The sequence below is a fragment of the Capra hircus genome, chromosome 17, assembly GCF_001704415.2.
Source record: "Capra hircus breed San Clemente chromosome 17, ASM170441v1, whole genome shotgun sequence".
In the NCBI taxonomy this organism is placed as follows: Eukaryota; Metazoa; Chordata; class Mammalia; order Artiodactyla; family Bovidae; genus Capra; species Capra hircus.
The window spans coordinates 40,841,409-40,859,419 of record NC_030824.1 but is presented as its reverse complement, the minus strand read 5'-3'; the positions used below and the strand labels follow the sequence as shown (position 1 = coordinate 40,859,419).

Genomic DNA, 18,011 nt, shown 5'->3' with positions numbered 1-18,011 from the left:
TTTTAATTTATTATCCCAAGTGTGTTGTCACACTTTTAATAGTACTTGTCACTAGTAAAAAACCAAATATTTTGGCCAGAAGCATTCTAGGAATTTTGTTACTCTTTTGGCAATCTCATAAAACTAGTTGGCAAGTCCTACTGGTACCATGTTTGATGCTACCTTCCTTTTCTTAGTGGCTCACTTGACTCAACTGGTTTTTCAGCCTGAGTTTCTTTGTATATTGTATGCTGCTGACATGTTAATCTTTCTAAAGCAATTGCATTTATCATTATTCCTAGCTTGAAAAATTGAAAGTTTTCTCACTGCATTGACTTCAAAATCCTTTGTGAAATCCATCACAAATTCAAGAAATGATGGGCATTTTATCTGCAAAAATCTGGAAAATGAAAGACTTCATTCTCTTTTAAGGTAATTTGAAGCACTTAGGAAGAAATTTAAAGGGGGAATTTCCCGAATCACACCCCAAGCAAGAATGTCTCTTTAAGGTGCCAAAAGAAGTTAAAGGAACCATCTCTGGTCACAGGAAACGTAAGTTATTTTCAGAAGTCAGAAAAGCCTGCTGCTGCTCCCCAGGGCAATTTTCTCTCCCTTCCCTTTTTGCCCCCCTTTCTGCCCTCCCTGGACATGACTCTGCAGTTATCACTGTTTATAGAATGTTCCTTTATGGTATCCTCAAGCTTGCTTTTGACATATATTCTTTGTCAGAAGACAGCAAAAGTGAAAGTACTTAGAAGTGTAGCTTTTTTTTTTTTTAACCCTATTAAAGAGCTCTGAATCATCTCTTTTCAATAGATTAAGCTGCAAATGTTTATTTTAATTTGCTGCTTTGCATTTTATTTACTGATTTACTGAATGAAAAAAGTTCTGGTGATTTATATGTTGATATTAAAAATAGAGAGTCTCAGGGCCTTTGCACTGTTCACTTTTTCCTTAGAAATCAGCTTGGTTAGTTTCCCCACTTACTGCAGATCTGAGGCCATCTAAGCAACCCTTTCCCTGGCCACCCTGTCTGTCACACTTCACACTCCATTTTCTTGCTTCACTTTTTTTCTTTTAGCTTTTGTTTTACTTAAGCAAAACATAAGGTCTACCTCTCCCACTAGAACATAAGCTCCATGAGGGTAGCAATTTTTGGCTGTTTTGTTCACTGCTGTCTCCCTGGCATTCAGAACAGTGCTTGGTACAGAGCAGAAACGTAATAAATGTTTGTTGGATGAATGGACAAAAAGTCAACACAACTGCAAACAAACCTCTGCACCATTTTTATTAAAAACTATCAATATAGTGCAAAACTAGCTTCGGTTATCTAGAAGTACAACTCTAAAAAATTAATTTCCACACAGTATATAAAGTTTTAGTAATATTTATTAATGTATTTTAAAATATTCAAAGTATAAATCCTCGTTTTAAAAGTGTTTAGTGCTGAATAATTTTTCTTAGCTTTCCAACATTTTGTACAGTAGAGGGTATGATTTAGATGACTCTATTGTTTTCAACCAATGTATATTTAATAATAAGTAGCGGTAGTAGTAGTAGCAGCTGCTAACACTTTTATAGCACATAATGTGTGCCAGGCACTATTTAGAGGGAAATCACAAGACAACAATAATTATTCACAATGTTATTTTCAAGAATGTTCAAAGTGTACAAACTTAGTAAATTCGTTTCATAGCTCTTCCCATTTGTATCAGAAATATAAAAAAAGCAGGGACTGCAATTTACTAACTTGCCAGTATGCATCATCATTGAGGTCCCTTGGCACAAAAAGAGAAATTCTCTTTTCTAACATGACAAAACAAAGAGACAAAAAAGATAAATGGAGAATGGGGGTTGAAATCTAAAATGTAATTTTGGGAGGAGACAGGACTAAAAAATATATGATGGTGGTAAGACAACACTTGCTTTTTTTTTTTTTAATGCTGGATATATAGTCTTTTGCATTACAGTCTTTGGTGAAAAAGAACGTTTGCAGGATGCTAATAAAATCCAACCTAAGAATGTTTCTATACCTGGAAAAGCATTCTATGTCCCTCTTTATTTAATAAAGTTGCAAACAGGCACTTATTGTCCAGTGAGTCACACCTACTCTCAGGTGTGAATCTGAACATATATGGAAAAATGAACAGCTAAGTTTACAGTACTTACCACATTTATTTTGATATCTATTTAGAGATAAAAACCAAGATAATGTTTGGTTTTCTTTTCTTAAAAATAGTGTCTCCGCAACATGCACATTACAGAGCAGATCTGCAATACTTCAAATGAGTTGGCTTTATGTAAGATCAGTAGTCTATCTTTTTATTTCAGTTATTAAATAGTGGTCTTATGATTCTTTGAGACCAGGAAAGCAGTTCAACAGATCAAAATTTCACTAAGTGAAACAAAAAGTTCCTAATGGTAAAGTCCCAAGTTCAGTCTGTTTGAAAATTTGAGGTGATCAATGGCTACATTTATTAATAATTCTCCATATTAAAAATAGCTTCATGGTTTTGAGGGAACATTAACAAGAAATTTAAGACATTTACTAAATACTCTTAAATAATACTTTGATACTTATATATGTGCATAAGCAGTCCTAACACAGTAGTAAACAGTCTATCATTTGACCAAAATTATAATCTGAAGGGGAGGATATTGCAAGCCATTTTCTACCAAAGTTTCTTGCTCTGTTTTGAATGCCAAAATTAAGGTCCACAAGTCACCAGTAGGACAAGTATAGTGGTTTGCATCTTCAACACCTGGGTGAAAATCTCTTAAACTCATGAAGTGAAGTGAAGTAGCTCAGTCATGTCCGACTCTTTGCGACCCCACAGACTGTAGCCTACTAGGCTTCAGTCCATGGGATTTTCCAGGCAAGAGTACTGGAGTGGGGTGCCATTTCTTTCTCCAGGGGATCTTCCCAACCCAGGGATCGAACCCAGGTCTCCCGCATTGGAGGCAGATGCTTTACCCACTGAGCCACCAGGGAAGCCCAGACAGAGGGATAATAGTGTTTCTTCTAAGAGCAGATATTTTAAATGGTGCATCCACTACGTTTTTCAGTTAATTCTGTTTAAGCTGGAGGTCTCATGCTTGAGGTAGGGGAAAGGCAGAGACTGGCTTTCGATGTGCTGGTGTAATTTGCCTTCCAAAGGTAAATCCTGAAGAAGCGAGAACCCAGTGCTATAAAGTCATGAGGGCATCTGAGAATTCAGGAGAATCCAACGGGTAAATGTCAATTAAGAATTGTTCTTCCTTCCTTTCAATCTGCCAAATTCTGACAGCTGAAGAAAATTCTGATCTTAGTAACTTTCTTTCTCTACTCATGGTCAAATAAATTATTGTTCATTAAAGGTACCCCTTTGGGAAAACCTATACATCCAGATTTGTAAGGCAGAACTTTGTATTGATTGGAAGCCACCATAGAATTTCTTTAGTTAACTTTTTCAGTGTTTTCAACATGATACGGTTTTTTAAAAAAATTTACATACAACTTTCCTAAAATTCATGAACTTGTATAAAGTGTGTATACCTGAATATATTTCAAAAAAGAGAAAAACAATGAAAGTATATGAACAAATAGTTTAAAAATATATATCCTAACCAAAATAGAACTGACCTGAATTAGTAAAGAAAATCAAATAAATAAAAAAGTAAGTTTAATTTTCATTCCTCTCTTTCCCCACAGTGAGGTATCTACTAAAATACCTAAAGGAAAAGTATCTGATCTAAGAAGGAATCAGTACTCAATATTACAAATTTAGGTACCAAACAATAGGTTAGAGGAAAAAAATTGCACATTTTACTGAAGAGGATCTTTAGACACAGATCAAAGCAATCATTTCATTTGTACAGGAAAAATCTGAGCTCAGAGAGGTACAAAAACTTGCTCATGCTCACAACACTAATTAGTAACAGAACTTGGTCATCTCTTCCCAATTTCATAATTATTTTGCCAGATATCAATATTATTCTTGAGAAACATACACAAAAAATTGGGTATTTTTCCAAGATAAACATTCTTATATTAATTTTACATAAAATATATCACATTATTTCAAATCAGTAAATAAATTAATGTTATATACCAAAATGGAAAATAAGTTAACAATCTCTTCTTCATATTTCAATCAAGTATTTTCTTCAAAAGTCTTAAAATAAGATTTAGTGCATCAAATCCAGCAGCGTATCATCTCAGTCTTCATCAGCCTTATGTTCAGTATTGATTAGTGAGAAGAAGTTAAACCTTATCTCTTAGTGAATAGATTTCAGCAGTTCTAACCCTGCTTGATGGTCTGTGCACAGTGTTGCTATGCATCAAGAAAATACAGCTACAAGGTTAATCCAAAGAACAGTTTAAAAGCCATTTCAATGGCAATTTCTGTAACTGAGTCATGAAAACAGACATAAAGTTCTTGAAGTTTGGGATGAAGAAAGAGTCTCCTGTAGAGAAAAAGAACACACTAATTTCAGAATTCCAAGAAGGAAAAAACTCCCAACTCTCCAATATATTTTGCTACATTTTTTGGTTTCTGAAAGAATAAGTCATAAATTCAACCACTAGTCTAAATCTACATAGGGGGAAATGCAGCTAGATTTGTAATCAAATAATCTATGCCTTAGGTCAATTACATTTATTTTTTCAGCGTGTAAAAAGCCTATTGTGTCAATTTCTGTAGTCATATTCCTTAGTTTTAAAATGTTAAATTTAGTTATTATTATAATATAGTCAATGACGTACCATCATTCTAAGTACAATAGTTATTAGACATCAAATTGGGATTAACATTGAAACTTAGATTTTCTTAAAGAGTTAAAATTTTAGTCTATTTAATCAATACTAATGTATACAAAACATCAAACCATTTCTGACTTCCTTCAGTTTCTCTCTTCTGCACAGATCAGCAGCATCGTAATTCAGCACCTGCTGATTTTTCGCAGTTCCAGCTGTGAATGTAGGTACACCTGCCTGCGTGCTAACCGGTCTTCTTATCTCTATTCTCTCTCGTGTCCACACTATTCCATTTGGCTCCCAGCTTGATCTTCCAATAACACAGCGCTGATCACTATACACTGAGTTGTGATCATGCTGATGCTCCCAAGCGTGGCTGGTTATACATCAGAATCACAAGTGAGTTTACTAAACATACAGAGTCCCACTCCCATAGATTCTAGTTCAGTAGGTCTGGGATGGGGTGCAGGCATTTCTGATTTTAATGAGTGACTCAATCAGTCATGTCTGACTCTCTTCAACCCTGTGGACGGTAGCCTGTCAGGCTCCTCTGTCCATGGACTTCTCCAGGTTAGAATACTGGAGTGGGTAGCCATTCCCTTCTCCAGGGGATCTTCCCAACCCAGGGATCAAATCCGGGTCTCCCCTGTTGCAGGCACATTCTTTACCGTTTGAGTCATCAGGGAAGCCCTGGTTAACATGACTAAGCTGATTCTAAATCCTGTGGATCAGCACAGGGGAATTATTGCTTTGGATAACATTTGTAAGGCACTGTCGTACAGCTTAGTACTACATGGCAGGTGTCGAGTAACATTAGTCCCACCCAACTCTGTGCTCCTTCCTTCACCAACTCTCTACCCCAACTCAAAGAACTATCGGCAGTTCAATATTTCCTTCAAAATTCAATTCCCTGGTTAGGAATTGAAGGCTCTCTGCAGTGATCCTAACTTAGCTTTCTAGTTTTATCTTTCACTTCATCTTTGTATATGCCATTCCTCTACCATCCTAGCAAACTAGTCTACTCACAATGAAGCCTTAGGATTTCCCTTGTTTGGGTCTTTATATTCATCCCATCCTTTACTTAAAATGTGCTATCCAAATCCAGTTCATTTCCTAAAGCAGATCAAATGGAATCTCTTAGCCTTTCTTTGTAATCTCAGATTTCCTCCCCTTTTTCAGAATTTCCAGAGTGTGTGGTTGTATTACCTAATTTATTTTTTATAGAAGTACAGTTGTGTCACAATGTCACAATGTTGTGTCAATCTCTGCTACACAATGAAGTGACTCAGTTTTACACATATACAGTCTTTTTTTATATATTCTTTTCCGTATGGTTTATACCGGCAGATTGGATATAGTTCCTTGTGCTATACAGTAGGACCTTGTTGTTTATCCATTCTAAATGTAATAGTTTGCATCTACCAACCTCAGATTCCCAGTCCATTCTCTTCTCCCACCCCTCGCCCATAAGTATGATCTCTGAGTCTGTTTTCTGTTGTGTAGATAGGTTCAGTTGTGCCATATTTTAGATTCCACATATAAGTGATATCATATAGTATTTTCTTTCCCTTTCTGACTTACCTCACTTAGTATGATCATCTATAGTTGCATCCATATTGCTACAAATGGCATTATTTTCTTTTTTGTGGTTGAGTAGTATTCCGTTGTGCATACTGCATCTTCTTCATTCATTCGTCAATGGATATTTAGGTTGTTTCCAGAGGTGCGTGTATGTTTTTGAATTATAGTTTTATCTGAGTGTATACTCAGGAGTAGGATTGATGGATCATGGTAATACTATTTTTAGTTTTCTGAGACACCTCCATACTGTTTTCCTTAGTGGTTATACCAACTTACATTCTCACCAACAGTGTAGGTATGTTCCCTTTTCTGCACACCCTCTCCAGAATTTGTTATTTGTTGACTTTTTAATGATGGCCATCCTGACTGGTATGAGGTGGTACCTCATCATAATTTTGATTTACATTTCTCTAGTAATTAGTGATGCTGAGCATTTTTCATGTGCCTACTGGCCATCTGTATGTCTTCTTTGGAGAAATATCTATTAAAGTCTTCTACCCATTTTTCAGACAACCTGATCTGCCTCTTGAGAGACCTGTATGCAGGTCAGGAAGCAGAAGTTAGAACTGGACATGGAACAACAGACTGGTTCCAAATAGGAAAAGGAGTGCGTCAAGGCTGTATATTGTCACCCTGCTTATTTAACTTATATGCAGAGTACATAATAAGAAATGCTGGGCTCGAGGAAGCACAAGCTGGAATCAAGATTGCCGGGAGAAATATCAATAACCTCAGATATGCAGATGACACCACCCTTTTGGCAGAAAGCAAAGAAGAACTAAAGAGCTTCTTGATAAAAGTGAAAGAGGAGAGTGAAAAAGTTGGCTTAAAGCTCAACATTCAGAAAACTAAGATCATGGCATCTGTTCTCATCACTGCATGGGAAATAGATGGGGAAACTGGAAACAGTGTCAGACTTTATTTCTTTGGGCTCCAAAATCACTGCAGGTGGTGACTGTAGCCATGAAATTAAAAGACGTTTACTCCTTGGAAGGAAAGTTAGGACCAACCTAGACAGCATATTAAAAAGCAGAGACATTACTTTGCCAACAAAGGTCTGTCTAGTCAAGGCTATGGTTTTTCCTGTGGTCATGTATGGATGTAAAAGTTGGACTATAAAGAAAGCTGAGCGCTGAAGAATTGATGCTTTTGAACTGTGGTGTTGGAGAAGGCTCTTGAGAGTCCCTTGGACTGCAAGGAGATCTAATCAGTCCATCCTAAAGCAGATCAGTCCTGCGTGTTTATTGGAAGGACTGATATTGAAGCTGAAACTCCAATACTTTGGCCACCTGATGTGAAGAGCTGACTTATGTGAAAAGACCCTGATGCTGGGAAAATTGAGGGCAGGAGGAGAAGGGGATGACAGAGGATGAGATGGTTGGATCGCATCACCGACTCAATGGACATGGGTTTGGGTAGACTCTGGCAGTTGGTGATAGACAGGGAGGCCTGGTGTGCTACAGTTCATGGGGTCGCAAAGAGTTGGACACGACTGAGTGACTGAACTGAACTGAACTCATTTTTCAATTGGGTTTTTTGTTGTTGAGTTGTATGAGCTGTTTGTGTGTTTTGAAGATTAAGCCTTTGTTATTTACATAATTTGCAAATATCTTTCTGTTTTTCTTTTTTTTATGTTTTTCTTTTCTGTACAAAAGCTTCTAAGTCTGATTACGTCCCATTTGCTTCTTTAGTTTTTATTTCTATTGCCTTGGGAGACTGACCTTAAAAAAAACATTAAAATATAGCCAGCTATATCTCTCTCTCTCTCTCCATAGAATATTCATCCATAAGTACATAGATATTTAAGCATGTTTCATATTTCTTCTGCTGGATGTAAGATCATCAGATGCAGTGACTGTGTCTTTCTTTGTGTTTGCCAGTCCACCTAAGCATCACCACATACATTTTGCCAAGCACAGCTCCATTTACTAATCCTTACATATTTATCAAGTGACTATGGTGCCAATGGTGGACAAGACAGATACAGTTCCTGATCTCATAAAACTGACATTCCAGTGACAGAGAGAGAGAGAAGACAGTTTGTCTCTTTGACAGGAGATGATATGCTACCACTGGTCTGAATATCGAGGAGCCAGATAGGCAAAGGTTAAGTAGAACATCCCACATGGAAGGAACAGCAGGAACAGAGTTCAGCTGGTGCCAGTGTGGCTGTGCACAGTGGCTGGAGGAAGAGAGTGACAGGAGGTAGAAACAGAGAGGTGGCCGGGGGACAGACAGGGCCAGGTCTTGTAGCTGGTTGGGGACGGGGGAAGAGAGGGAAGGGAAGAGGGAAAGAAAGGAGGAAAGAGGGGGAGAAAAAAAGTTAGAGACAGAAGGAAATAGCAGTGGGTATGAACTCATTACCTTTTAGTGTCTTACTAGTACAATGTTGTAAGATAAGTGAATTAGGTTTTTTTTAATAAAAGAAAAGACTTGGGAAGAATTTTAAAGGCGTTATTTAGTAAGCAGAATTCTAAAATACATTAAATATTAGAATTATGTTAATAAACTCACATTGTGTGTTGTGTTCAGTTGCTCAGTCATGTCTGACTTTTTGCAGCCCTATGAACTGTAGCCTGCCAGATTCCTCTGTCCATGGGTTTCCCAGGCAAGAATACTGGAGTGTTTTGCCATTTCCTCCTCCAGGGGATCTTCCTGACCCAGGGATTGAACCCACATCTTCTGCATTACAAGCAGTAATAAATCCATGCTTATATCTTAAAATGTTTAGCTCCTTTACCCCCTTTTTAACATTTAAAAATATTTTCTTCCACTTACCCTACTACCCAGTAAGCCATAACTGGTGGTGTTTTCCTCTGATCAGTCCAGTTTTCAGGTGAGCATTCAAACAGTACACCATGTTCTTTCACAGGGTTCAGAGAAGACACAGAATTTGTTGAACCTGAATGATCTTTGCCATTCAGTGCTTTCTTTTTCTGTAAATTAATAGGTATTATTAGTCTTGGCTGGTATTAATAGTGCTGCTTTAAATGTTTTCATATATAGATTTGAACTGGCTGATCCTAATACTATAAGTGCCCACAATGACATTCTTCTTTCTCCTTACCTGCAGGAAAATTTCTACCCTTTCTCATACTTACTTTAAATGCCATCTCCTACAAGAGACTTCACGGATAAAGTTTCTTTTGACTCTCCAAGGAAACATTTGTTTCACAGCCTTACCTTATTAATATTTACACTATATTAGCAGTTTATAAGTTTGTCTTCCCCAGTACATTAGAACATTTTTCCCAGGGCAGAGACTATATGCCATTCATCTCTGTATTCCTTGAAAGCAGCTGTGCTTGGGTACACAGTAGATGCTTAATGAATAGGTTACTAATGAGTTACTAAATGAGTAGATGATTTTATAAGGTATTTAAAACACATACACGTAAAGCAGTATTTTTCCTTTGAAGCATACTCTCTAAATTTCCCACTGATTAAATCATTAGCAAACCAATGACCCACTTGGAATATATAAGACTTTCTGTAAGGCTCAGGCCGAAACAGTGGAGTGATCCTTGATTCTTCTCCTTCTTTCAAAATGCTTATTGAAGACACAAATCCTTTTGGCTCATCCTCCATTATATCTGCAAGATCCAGAACCCACTGATACTTCTTGCTTTGAGAATTTCCACAGTTCCTTGCCTCCCACCGTCTCTGTCTACCCTGCAAGCTTGTTCAGAGTAGCCTGAGTTACCCTTTGAAAACTAAGGAACATGTCCTTGCTCTTCTCAGAACTACCCAAGAACATAAATCTCAAAAAGTCCTTGGCCTATCAGGCCTTGCATGACTCAGTCCTGCTGCTTTTGCCATCTCAACTCTGACTGCTCTCCTCCCGACTCAGGCTGCTCCTGTGAGCTCTCAGCCCTCCTACCTCCATGGTTGTATACTGGCTGTTCCTTCTGTCTGGAAGCTCAGCCTCCACATTTGCCACATGGCTTTATCCCTCAATTCCTTCTGGTGTTTGTTCAAATATTACTTGACATGATCAGAGGGATCTTTCAAAATCGTAACCACCACCTCTCATCCTTACTCTGTTTTGTTATAATTGCTGTTGAAACTTACCCTTCCTGATATATTAAACTGCTTCTAATTCATTAGCTTCCCCTGCTAGAATACAGACTTCATGATGAAAGAGACTTTTTGTTCACTGCTGTATCCCCAGCATCTTGAGTAGTATCTGGTGAATGGTAGGTAACCTCTATGTTTAAATAATAGAGGGAAGGCTAATCTATATTACTAAGTAAATTGATGAAATGAACCTTACAGAATCTATTAGCATGTTAAACAGGAAAGGAGGAGCATAAGAATGCAAAGCACATAGAGATATACAGTCAAACATAACATTTTGCCGAATACCAATTTCTGGTAGCTCGAAGAAGAAATCCTAAAAGACAAAGAGTTTCACTGCTGAATGAGTCCTAAGAGATGATATAATTCAGTTCACTCACTTTATAACTGAGGAAATAGGAAAAGTTGAGGCCCAGTCTAGGAGTCCTTATTCCCAGCCCAATGTTCTTCCACCTTGACATCTAAGTTCTTCACAAGTTTAGCAACCTTGGTACATGTATTGCTATATACATTACATTCATTTTTCAGTCTTCTTTATTTTGTTTTTGGCAGTATGATGTTTGACCAGTCACAAATAACTTCTACATATTTATCTTTCTCAAGAAATTTAATACTTATCTTTCCCTGCTATTAGAACTGTGTAATTGAGATTTTAATTGTATATAACATTACTACTTTTCTGGAGGTACAGTATTAAATAAAACTTCATTCTGGATTGAAAAGCAAGCTAGCAAGCAACCAACCAAGTGGCTAAAACATATATAACACTATTGTGTTAATTCTGTTCTTTACTCCTTTATATATATATATACCTTATATTTATATATATACCTTATCCTGCCTTTGAATACTTAAATAGATAATTAAATAACTTTGAATACTTAAAAAATTATCAGTTACAAAATGGTAGAGATAAATGTCCAAAAAATAGCTGAGTCACAGATATCAAATATGGGAGGCAAGTTTACATTACAAACTACTATATTCTATTTTGCTATAGAAAAACACAGGCCCACTATTTCCTGAAACAGTAATCTGGGACATCAAACTCAGAATTATGAAAGAAAGTTTTAAAGTTAAGTAAGTTAAGTGAATATAATCCTTTGGCATTCAAATGAATGACTATTTTAAAAAGTAAATGAAAATAGTTATTGCTAAAGAGTTTCAGACAGAATATTTAGAGATCTGGAAGTAAGACTGGCAGAGAGCTAGATTTATAGCAGTGCCCTACCTCTTCAGCCAACGTCTGCTGGAAAACTGCACGAATGGAGAGACAACACCGATGGAAATTCTTTATCAGTTGAGGGTGGATTGAGCCACTCAGCTGTGCCACCTCTTCATGGGTAGGAGTAATAAAGATCCCTTGCACTGTTTCTAAGGCAACATAATGGAAAAGTGTGTTCTCAGGACCAGATGTCAATCTTGGGAAAAAAAAAAAGGAATTAGAGAGATATTAGAGTAAACTTAAAAATGTTGCTTTGGTAGACGTCTAATAAGCTTCTAACTACAACAGAACATTAGGAGTGTAATTAGGGAAGAAAAACTAGGCCAAACATTGAAATTCCCTCTTCCTCATCTGAAATACAGGCTAGGGTTACTTATCAGTTCCCTTAATAGAGGCAAATACTACATGTTATTCAAGGATAAACACCAATTCATTTGCAAGTAACTTAATCATCCCCTTGCTAAACAACCCAAACTGGCTAAAGCCCTCTTTTTCCATGGTTGGTAATGAATAACTCAGCCTGAGTCTGGCCCAGATATCTACAAGCCATAAACAAGGTATCAGTCTAGAGTGCACCACTTACAAAAACTCCTTCCAACAAACTAAGATTTTCAGTTAGTAGCTTAGTAGCAATAAAGTCTCTTACCATGACAGTCAAATGGACCATCCTGAAGAAAAATAAAATCAGTATTACCAACTACAAAGCGGAGGTGACATTCTAGAATCCATGGCAATAACTCTAAGTATTCCACTACTTCTCATCATTACAGTCTCTTTTCTGTGTTCTCTTACTATTTCCACTTCTCCATTCTTTTCCATCCTTTCTTCCCCTACTGGAGTTTGAGACTCCAGCAGAACCTATAAATACTGCTTATTTCTACCAGTGGTAAGAAGGGTAAAGAACAACAGTAGCAGCGAGCATGAAATAATGGTAATAGTTGGTAATGGTAATAGAATGCCCTCTGGGTGCCAGGGTAGGTGCTTTAAAGTATCTTAGGCTTAATTCTCATAATTACCCTGTAAGATATTAACTACTACTATCCTCATTTTGGGAGCCTAGTGGCTCAGATGGTAAAGCATCTGCCTACAGTGTGGAAGACCTGGGTTCGATCCTTGGGTCAGGAAGATCCTGGAGAAGGAAATGGCAACCAACTCCAGTACTCTTGCTTGGAAAACCCCACGGACGGAGGAGCCTGGTAGGCTACAGTCCACAGGGTCGCAAAGAGTCGGACATGACTGAGCGACTTCACTTCATTTCATGGTCATTTTAACCAAAATCAGCGTTCAGAGGACTTGGATTAACTTGTTTGAGGTCACATAGCTCAGTGTCAGAGCTTAGCTGATTCTGAGGCTTGCTCTACTACACCTTGCTTTTTCCTGATTGTCAGTCTGTAAACATATGGACCAAAATCCCCCATCAGCACCTCCTGTTAAACTATTAGGCAGCAAGATCAGAATAACTTTTTATCACTAACTAATGGTCTTGGTTTTCTTTAGAGAGGCCAAAGATAGGCAGGGAAGGAGATCATCTATAAATTTTTCTCATACTTTTCCATAGAGTGGTGGGTTCATTAACAACTGGTAGCTGGTATTTTTTCAATTAAGTAAAAAATAATACAAAAACTAATTATTCAAAAAGAAAATAATTGAAAACATACCATTTAACTCTGAGGTTTTCAAATTCAAGAAAAGGTACAGAACAGGAATGATTCTTTTAAAAAGAGTTATTAGTAATGTTTGTATTTAGGAAGGTTTAGAATTAAAATTTATATTAACTTCTTTAGTTTCCTCTCAGAACAACCCCACAACACAATGAGCAGCTCTGGTTCTTAAAAACCATAAGTTAAAACACTCTCAGACATAAATCACAGCAGGATCCTCTATGATCCACCTCCCAGAATTCTGGAAATAAAAGCAAAAATAAACAAATGGGATCTAATTAAAATTAAAAGCTTCTGCACAACAAAGGAAAATATAAGCAAGGTGAAAAGACAGCCTTCTGAATGGGAGAAAATAATAGCAAATGAAGCAACTGACAAACAACTAATCTCAAAAATATACAAGCAACTTATGCAGCTCAATTCCAGAAAAATAAACGACCCAATCAAAAAATGGGCCAAAGAACTAAATAGACATTTCTCCAAAGAAGACATACGAATGGCTAACAAACACATGAAAAGATGCTCAACATCACTCATTATCAGAGAAATGCAAATCAAAACCACAATGAGGTACCACTTCACACCAGTCAGAATGGCTGCGATCCAAAAATCTGCAAGCAATAAATGCTGGAGAGGGTGTGGAGAAAAGGGAACCCTCCTACACTGTTGGTGGGAATGCAAACTAGTACAGCCACTATGGAGAACAGTGTGGAGATTCCTTAAAAAATTGCAAATAGAACTACCTTATGACCCAGCAATCCCACTGCTGGGCATACACACCGAGGAAACCAGAATTGAAAGAGACACATGTACCCCAATGTTCATTGCAGCACTGTTTATAATAGCCAGGACATGGAAACAACCTAGATGTCCATCAGCAGATGAATGGATAAGAAAGCTGTGGTACATATACACAATGGAGTATTACTCAGCCGTTAAAAAGAATTCATTTGAATCAGTTCTGATGAGATGGATGAAACTGGAGCCGATTATACAGAGTGAAGTAAGCCAGAAAGAAAAACACCAATACAGTATACTAACACATATATATGGAATTTAGGAAGATGGCAATGACGACCCTGTATGCAAGACAGGAAAAAAGACACAGATGTGTATAATGGACTTTTGGACTCAGAGGGAGAGGGAGAGGGTGGGATGATTTGGGAGAATGGCATTCTAACATGTATACTATCATGTAAGAATTGAATCGCCAGTCTATGTCTGACGCAGGATACAGCATGCTTGGGGCTGGTGCACGGGGATGACCCAGAGAGATGTTATGGGGAGGGAACTGGGAGGGGGGTTCATGTTTGGGAACGCATGTAAGAATTAAAGATTTTAAAATTTAAAAAATAAAAAACTAAAAAAACAAAAACCATAAGTTAACTCAGTGTATATTAACTCACTCAGTGTATAAACTGAAACTTTAAAAATCATCAAACAAGCAGTTATCCAATGGAAGGACAAGTATTTATTTTTAAAATATGCAGATTAAATTGGATTTGTTCTTCAGAAAGGTCACTCCTACAGCAGAGGATAGATTCAGGATAGAATAGGAATGGGGAACTGGTTGCAGTGTAACCAGGTGAGAGAACAGGAGCTTGAACTAGGGTACAGTTATTAGGCGCTGGGTGGATTCAAGAATTACTAGAATGCAGAATGGATAATACTTGTTTACTGAATGGAATATTTTCCACATATTATTTAGTATATTTTTTTATTTTGGAAAAACAAATTAGGATAGTATATTACACACCAGTCTATATCACACTTTTTAAATGAACTATATAGTTTGAACATCTTTCCATGTCAGTAAAGGGAATAAATATGCCTCTGTAGCATCCTTTTGAATAGGAGAGCCTATGATTTACATCACATATTAATTTATGCTTAAAAATACAATTATAAATTTATATTGTTATAACCTTTTGTTAAGCTATAAACTTGGAAAAAAGTATTTCCTTTTACTAGATATAAAGCCCAAATAACATATATATACATACATTATAAAAATAATATACAGAGGTAATAAAAATTCAGAGCAGCAGTTTTTATTAAATGGAAGATTAGGGTTTAGGGAAGTTATTACAGGCTTCCACCAGAGATTTGAAATAGATTTCTTTGTTTAAAAAATATTTTTGTTTTTTAAAATAACTAATTTTCTTTAACTACTAAAATATTAAACATCACATTAAATTCCAAATTTTAACACATTAGATTTTCAATGCATTATTTTATGAAGAGAGATAACCTTGTTTTTGCCCTGACTTTATGAGAAAAGTTTTTCCTGACAACTCTGTTAAACACATACATGAACTTAATATAAAACATTTCAATGATTAAGAAGGTGGTAGCTCTAAAACGTCTTTTTAAAATTTTATTTTTAATTGGAGGGTAATTGCTTTACAATGTTGTGCTGGTTTCTGCCATACAACGATGTGAATCAGCCATGAGTATACATGTGTCTCTCACTTCTTCCCAGCTCCTCGCCTTATCCTACCCCTCTAGGTTGTCACAGAGTGCTGGGTTGAGCTGCCTGTGTTACACAGCAACTTCCCACTAGCTACGTATTTTACATATGGTGATGTATATGTTTCCATGCTACTCTCTCAGTTCATCCCACCGTCTTCTTCCCCTGCTGTGTCCATAAATCTGTTCTCTATGTCTGTATCTCTATTTCTTCCCTACAAATAGGTTCATCAGTACTGTTTTTTTTAGATGCCATATGTATGTGTTAAAATACAGTATTTTTAAACATTTATTTATTTGTTGCACTGGGTCTTAGTTGCGGCATGCAGGATCTTTAGCTGTGACATGTGGGATCTAGTTCCCCGACCAGGGACCGAATCCAGGACCCCCTGCATTGGGAGCACAGAGTCTTCATCACTGGACCACCAGGGAAATCCCCAATATTTGTTTTTCTCTTTCTGACTTACTTCACTCGGTATAACAGGCTCTAGGTTCATCCACCTCACCAGAACTGACTCAACTGTGTTCCTTTTTATGTCTGAGTGATATTGAACAGTTTTTTTTTTCTTTTAATGTGAACTTGATTTGTACATGTCTACTTGCGCTAGTGAAAGTATGCAATAGGAGTTTATTAACAAACTGATTCCATGCATACTATCATAATACCATACAAAGCTCAGGAAGGAAGCCCTGCAAGTCACCACATAATAGCTGCACAACAAGAAGTGAATTTGTAACAGTTCATGTTTTAATAATTATAGACAGATAAAGTTCTAAACATGCTCCTCCCACTCAGCTCCTTTTACATCAGAATTCCCTATTTACTTTTACCTATTTCCTAAAGAGGGTGTCATAGGTCAGTTCCCTGGCTCCAGACTCTGATAGGGAGATATGCAGGGAGGAAGCTTATTAGGGAGGACTTTTGGGGACAACAGCTGTGGGGGTGAGCATGAAGGAAGCAGGACTGAGCAGAGGGAAAAGCTGCACTTCAGTTGACACCGAGGACTCAGCAGATACTGCCAGGACCTTTGAAACTTGCATGGCTTTTCAGAGTTGTGTTGAATTTAAGTAGGGGCCAAGCCTGTACTCACTTATTGATTAGTCATTAGATGTGGCCACTCCTAGGGAGAGGTTGTAAGCTTGGCGGAGTTAATAAACTTCCAAGTTGGACAAGGGCAGGGTAGGGGGACTCCTCTATGAGCCATTAGCAACCAATACTCTCAAGCACTGGGAATGAGTACTCAGGGCTAAGGAGTTATCTACAAAAACCACAGCATCCATGAAAGTCTAAAAACAGTAAACTAATTTAACAATTAGACACACAAAAGGGAGGCTACCTGTGGAAGACATAAATGGAAACTTTTACATTTTAGAATACTAGTTTGTATGTTTTTTATTTCTTATATTTCTTATATGCATAATGAAAAATATTAGGGAAATAGCATAGCTATCTTCTTTCATATATAAGGCATATCATATTTGCTGAATAAAATCTATATATTATGGAACTGCACTTTTTCACTGTAAAATTTCCTCAAAGACAGTTAAGTGAAAAAGAATGAAACAAGGAAGTTTCTTACTTTACAGTGTTGTATATATCCAGTTCTTTTTCTGAAAGGTCCTTTTTCAGGTTCCCCAAATGAAAAGGATTTGGAAGAGTAGACTTCTTTTTCGTGACCTGAAAAGTGTTATTAAGTAGATCTGTTTATATCTAAGAATGGAAATCAAACAGAAGATACAATGTAAAACTGGAAGTCTTTCAAGGAGAACTACTTATTATTTTTCAGTGTTTCTGTTAGGGGAACGGCTGATCAAAACCACCCCCTGGCCAGCTGATCAAAACCACCCCCTGGCCAGGCAACAATAGTTAACTACTTGCATGAGTTATCTGACAAGAAGGGTCCTAGTAAGGAATGCGGAAGTGACAGGCTACCACCAACTGGAAGAATTTGGGAAAGGTCAAAAGGAGAGAGGAGACACCAGTCCATATGTCCTACCAATGTCCCAGAATCCCTGCTGGAATCCATCTTGGCCGAGTGATGCGCACGCCACCAGGAAGGAGCCTGAGTCAGAATGACTGACCGGAGACAACCCGGAAACCCACCCCATCACCATAAAACCTGAGACTGTAAAACATGTGGCCGAGAAGTGCTCCCTGGTTCCCTTACCCTGCTGCCTGCTGTTCTCTGTCAGGGAGCCCCTTTCCAGTAGAGTCTCTTATTTCATCAGCACGTGTCTCTTCACATAATTCATTTCCAAGTGTTAGACAAGAGCCCCCTCTTGG

General features: G+C 37.4%; 1 protein-coding gene across 2 annotated transcripts in view; it reads right to left on the bottom strand.

Annotated features, from left to right (window-relative positions):
- INTU (inturned planar cell polarity protein) overlaps positions 3,762-18,011 on the bottom strand; it is a 79,365-nt gene continuing 65,115 nt past the window's right edge. The window contains exons 13-16 of one of the 2 annotated variants that reach the window (XM_005691271.3): positions 17,308-17,405; positions 11,604-11,793; positions 9,074-9,231; positions 3,762-4,425 (exon numbers count right to left, since the gene is read on the bottom strand). In XM_005691271.3, the coding sequence (XP_005691328.2) occupies positions 4,314-4,425; positions 9,074-9,231; positions 11,604-11,793; positions 17,308-17,405 (558 nt within the window). In that variant the 3' untranslated portion in view covers positions 3,762-4,313. The other variant, XM_018061517.1, reaches the window with a different exon arrangement.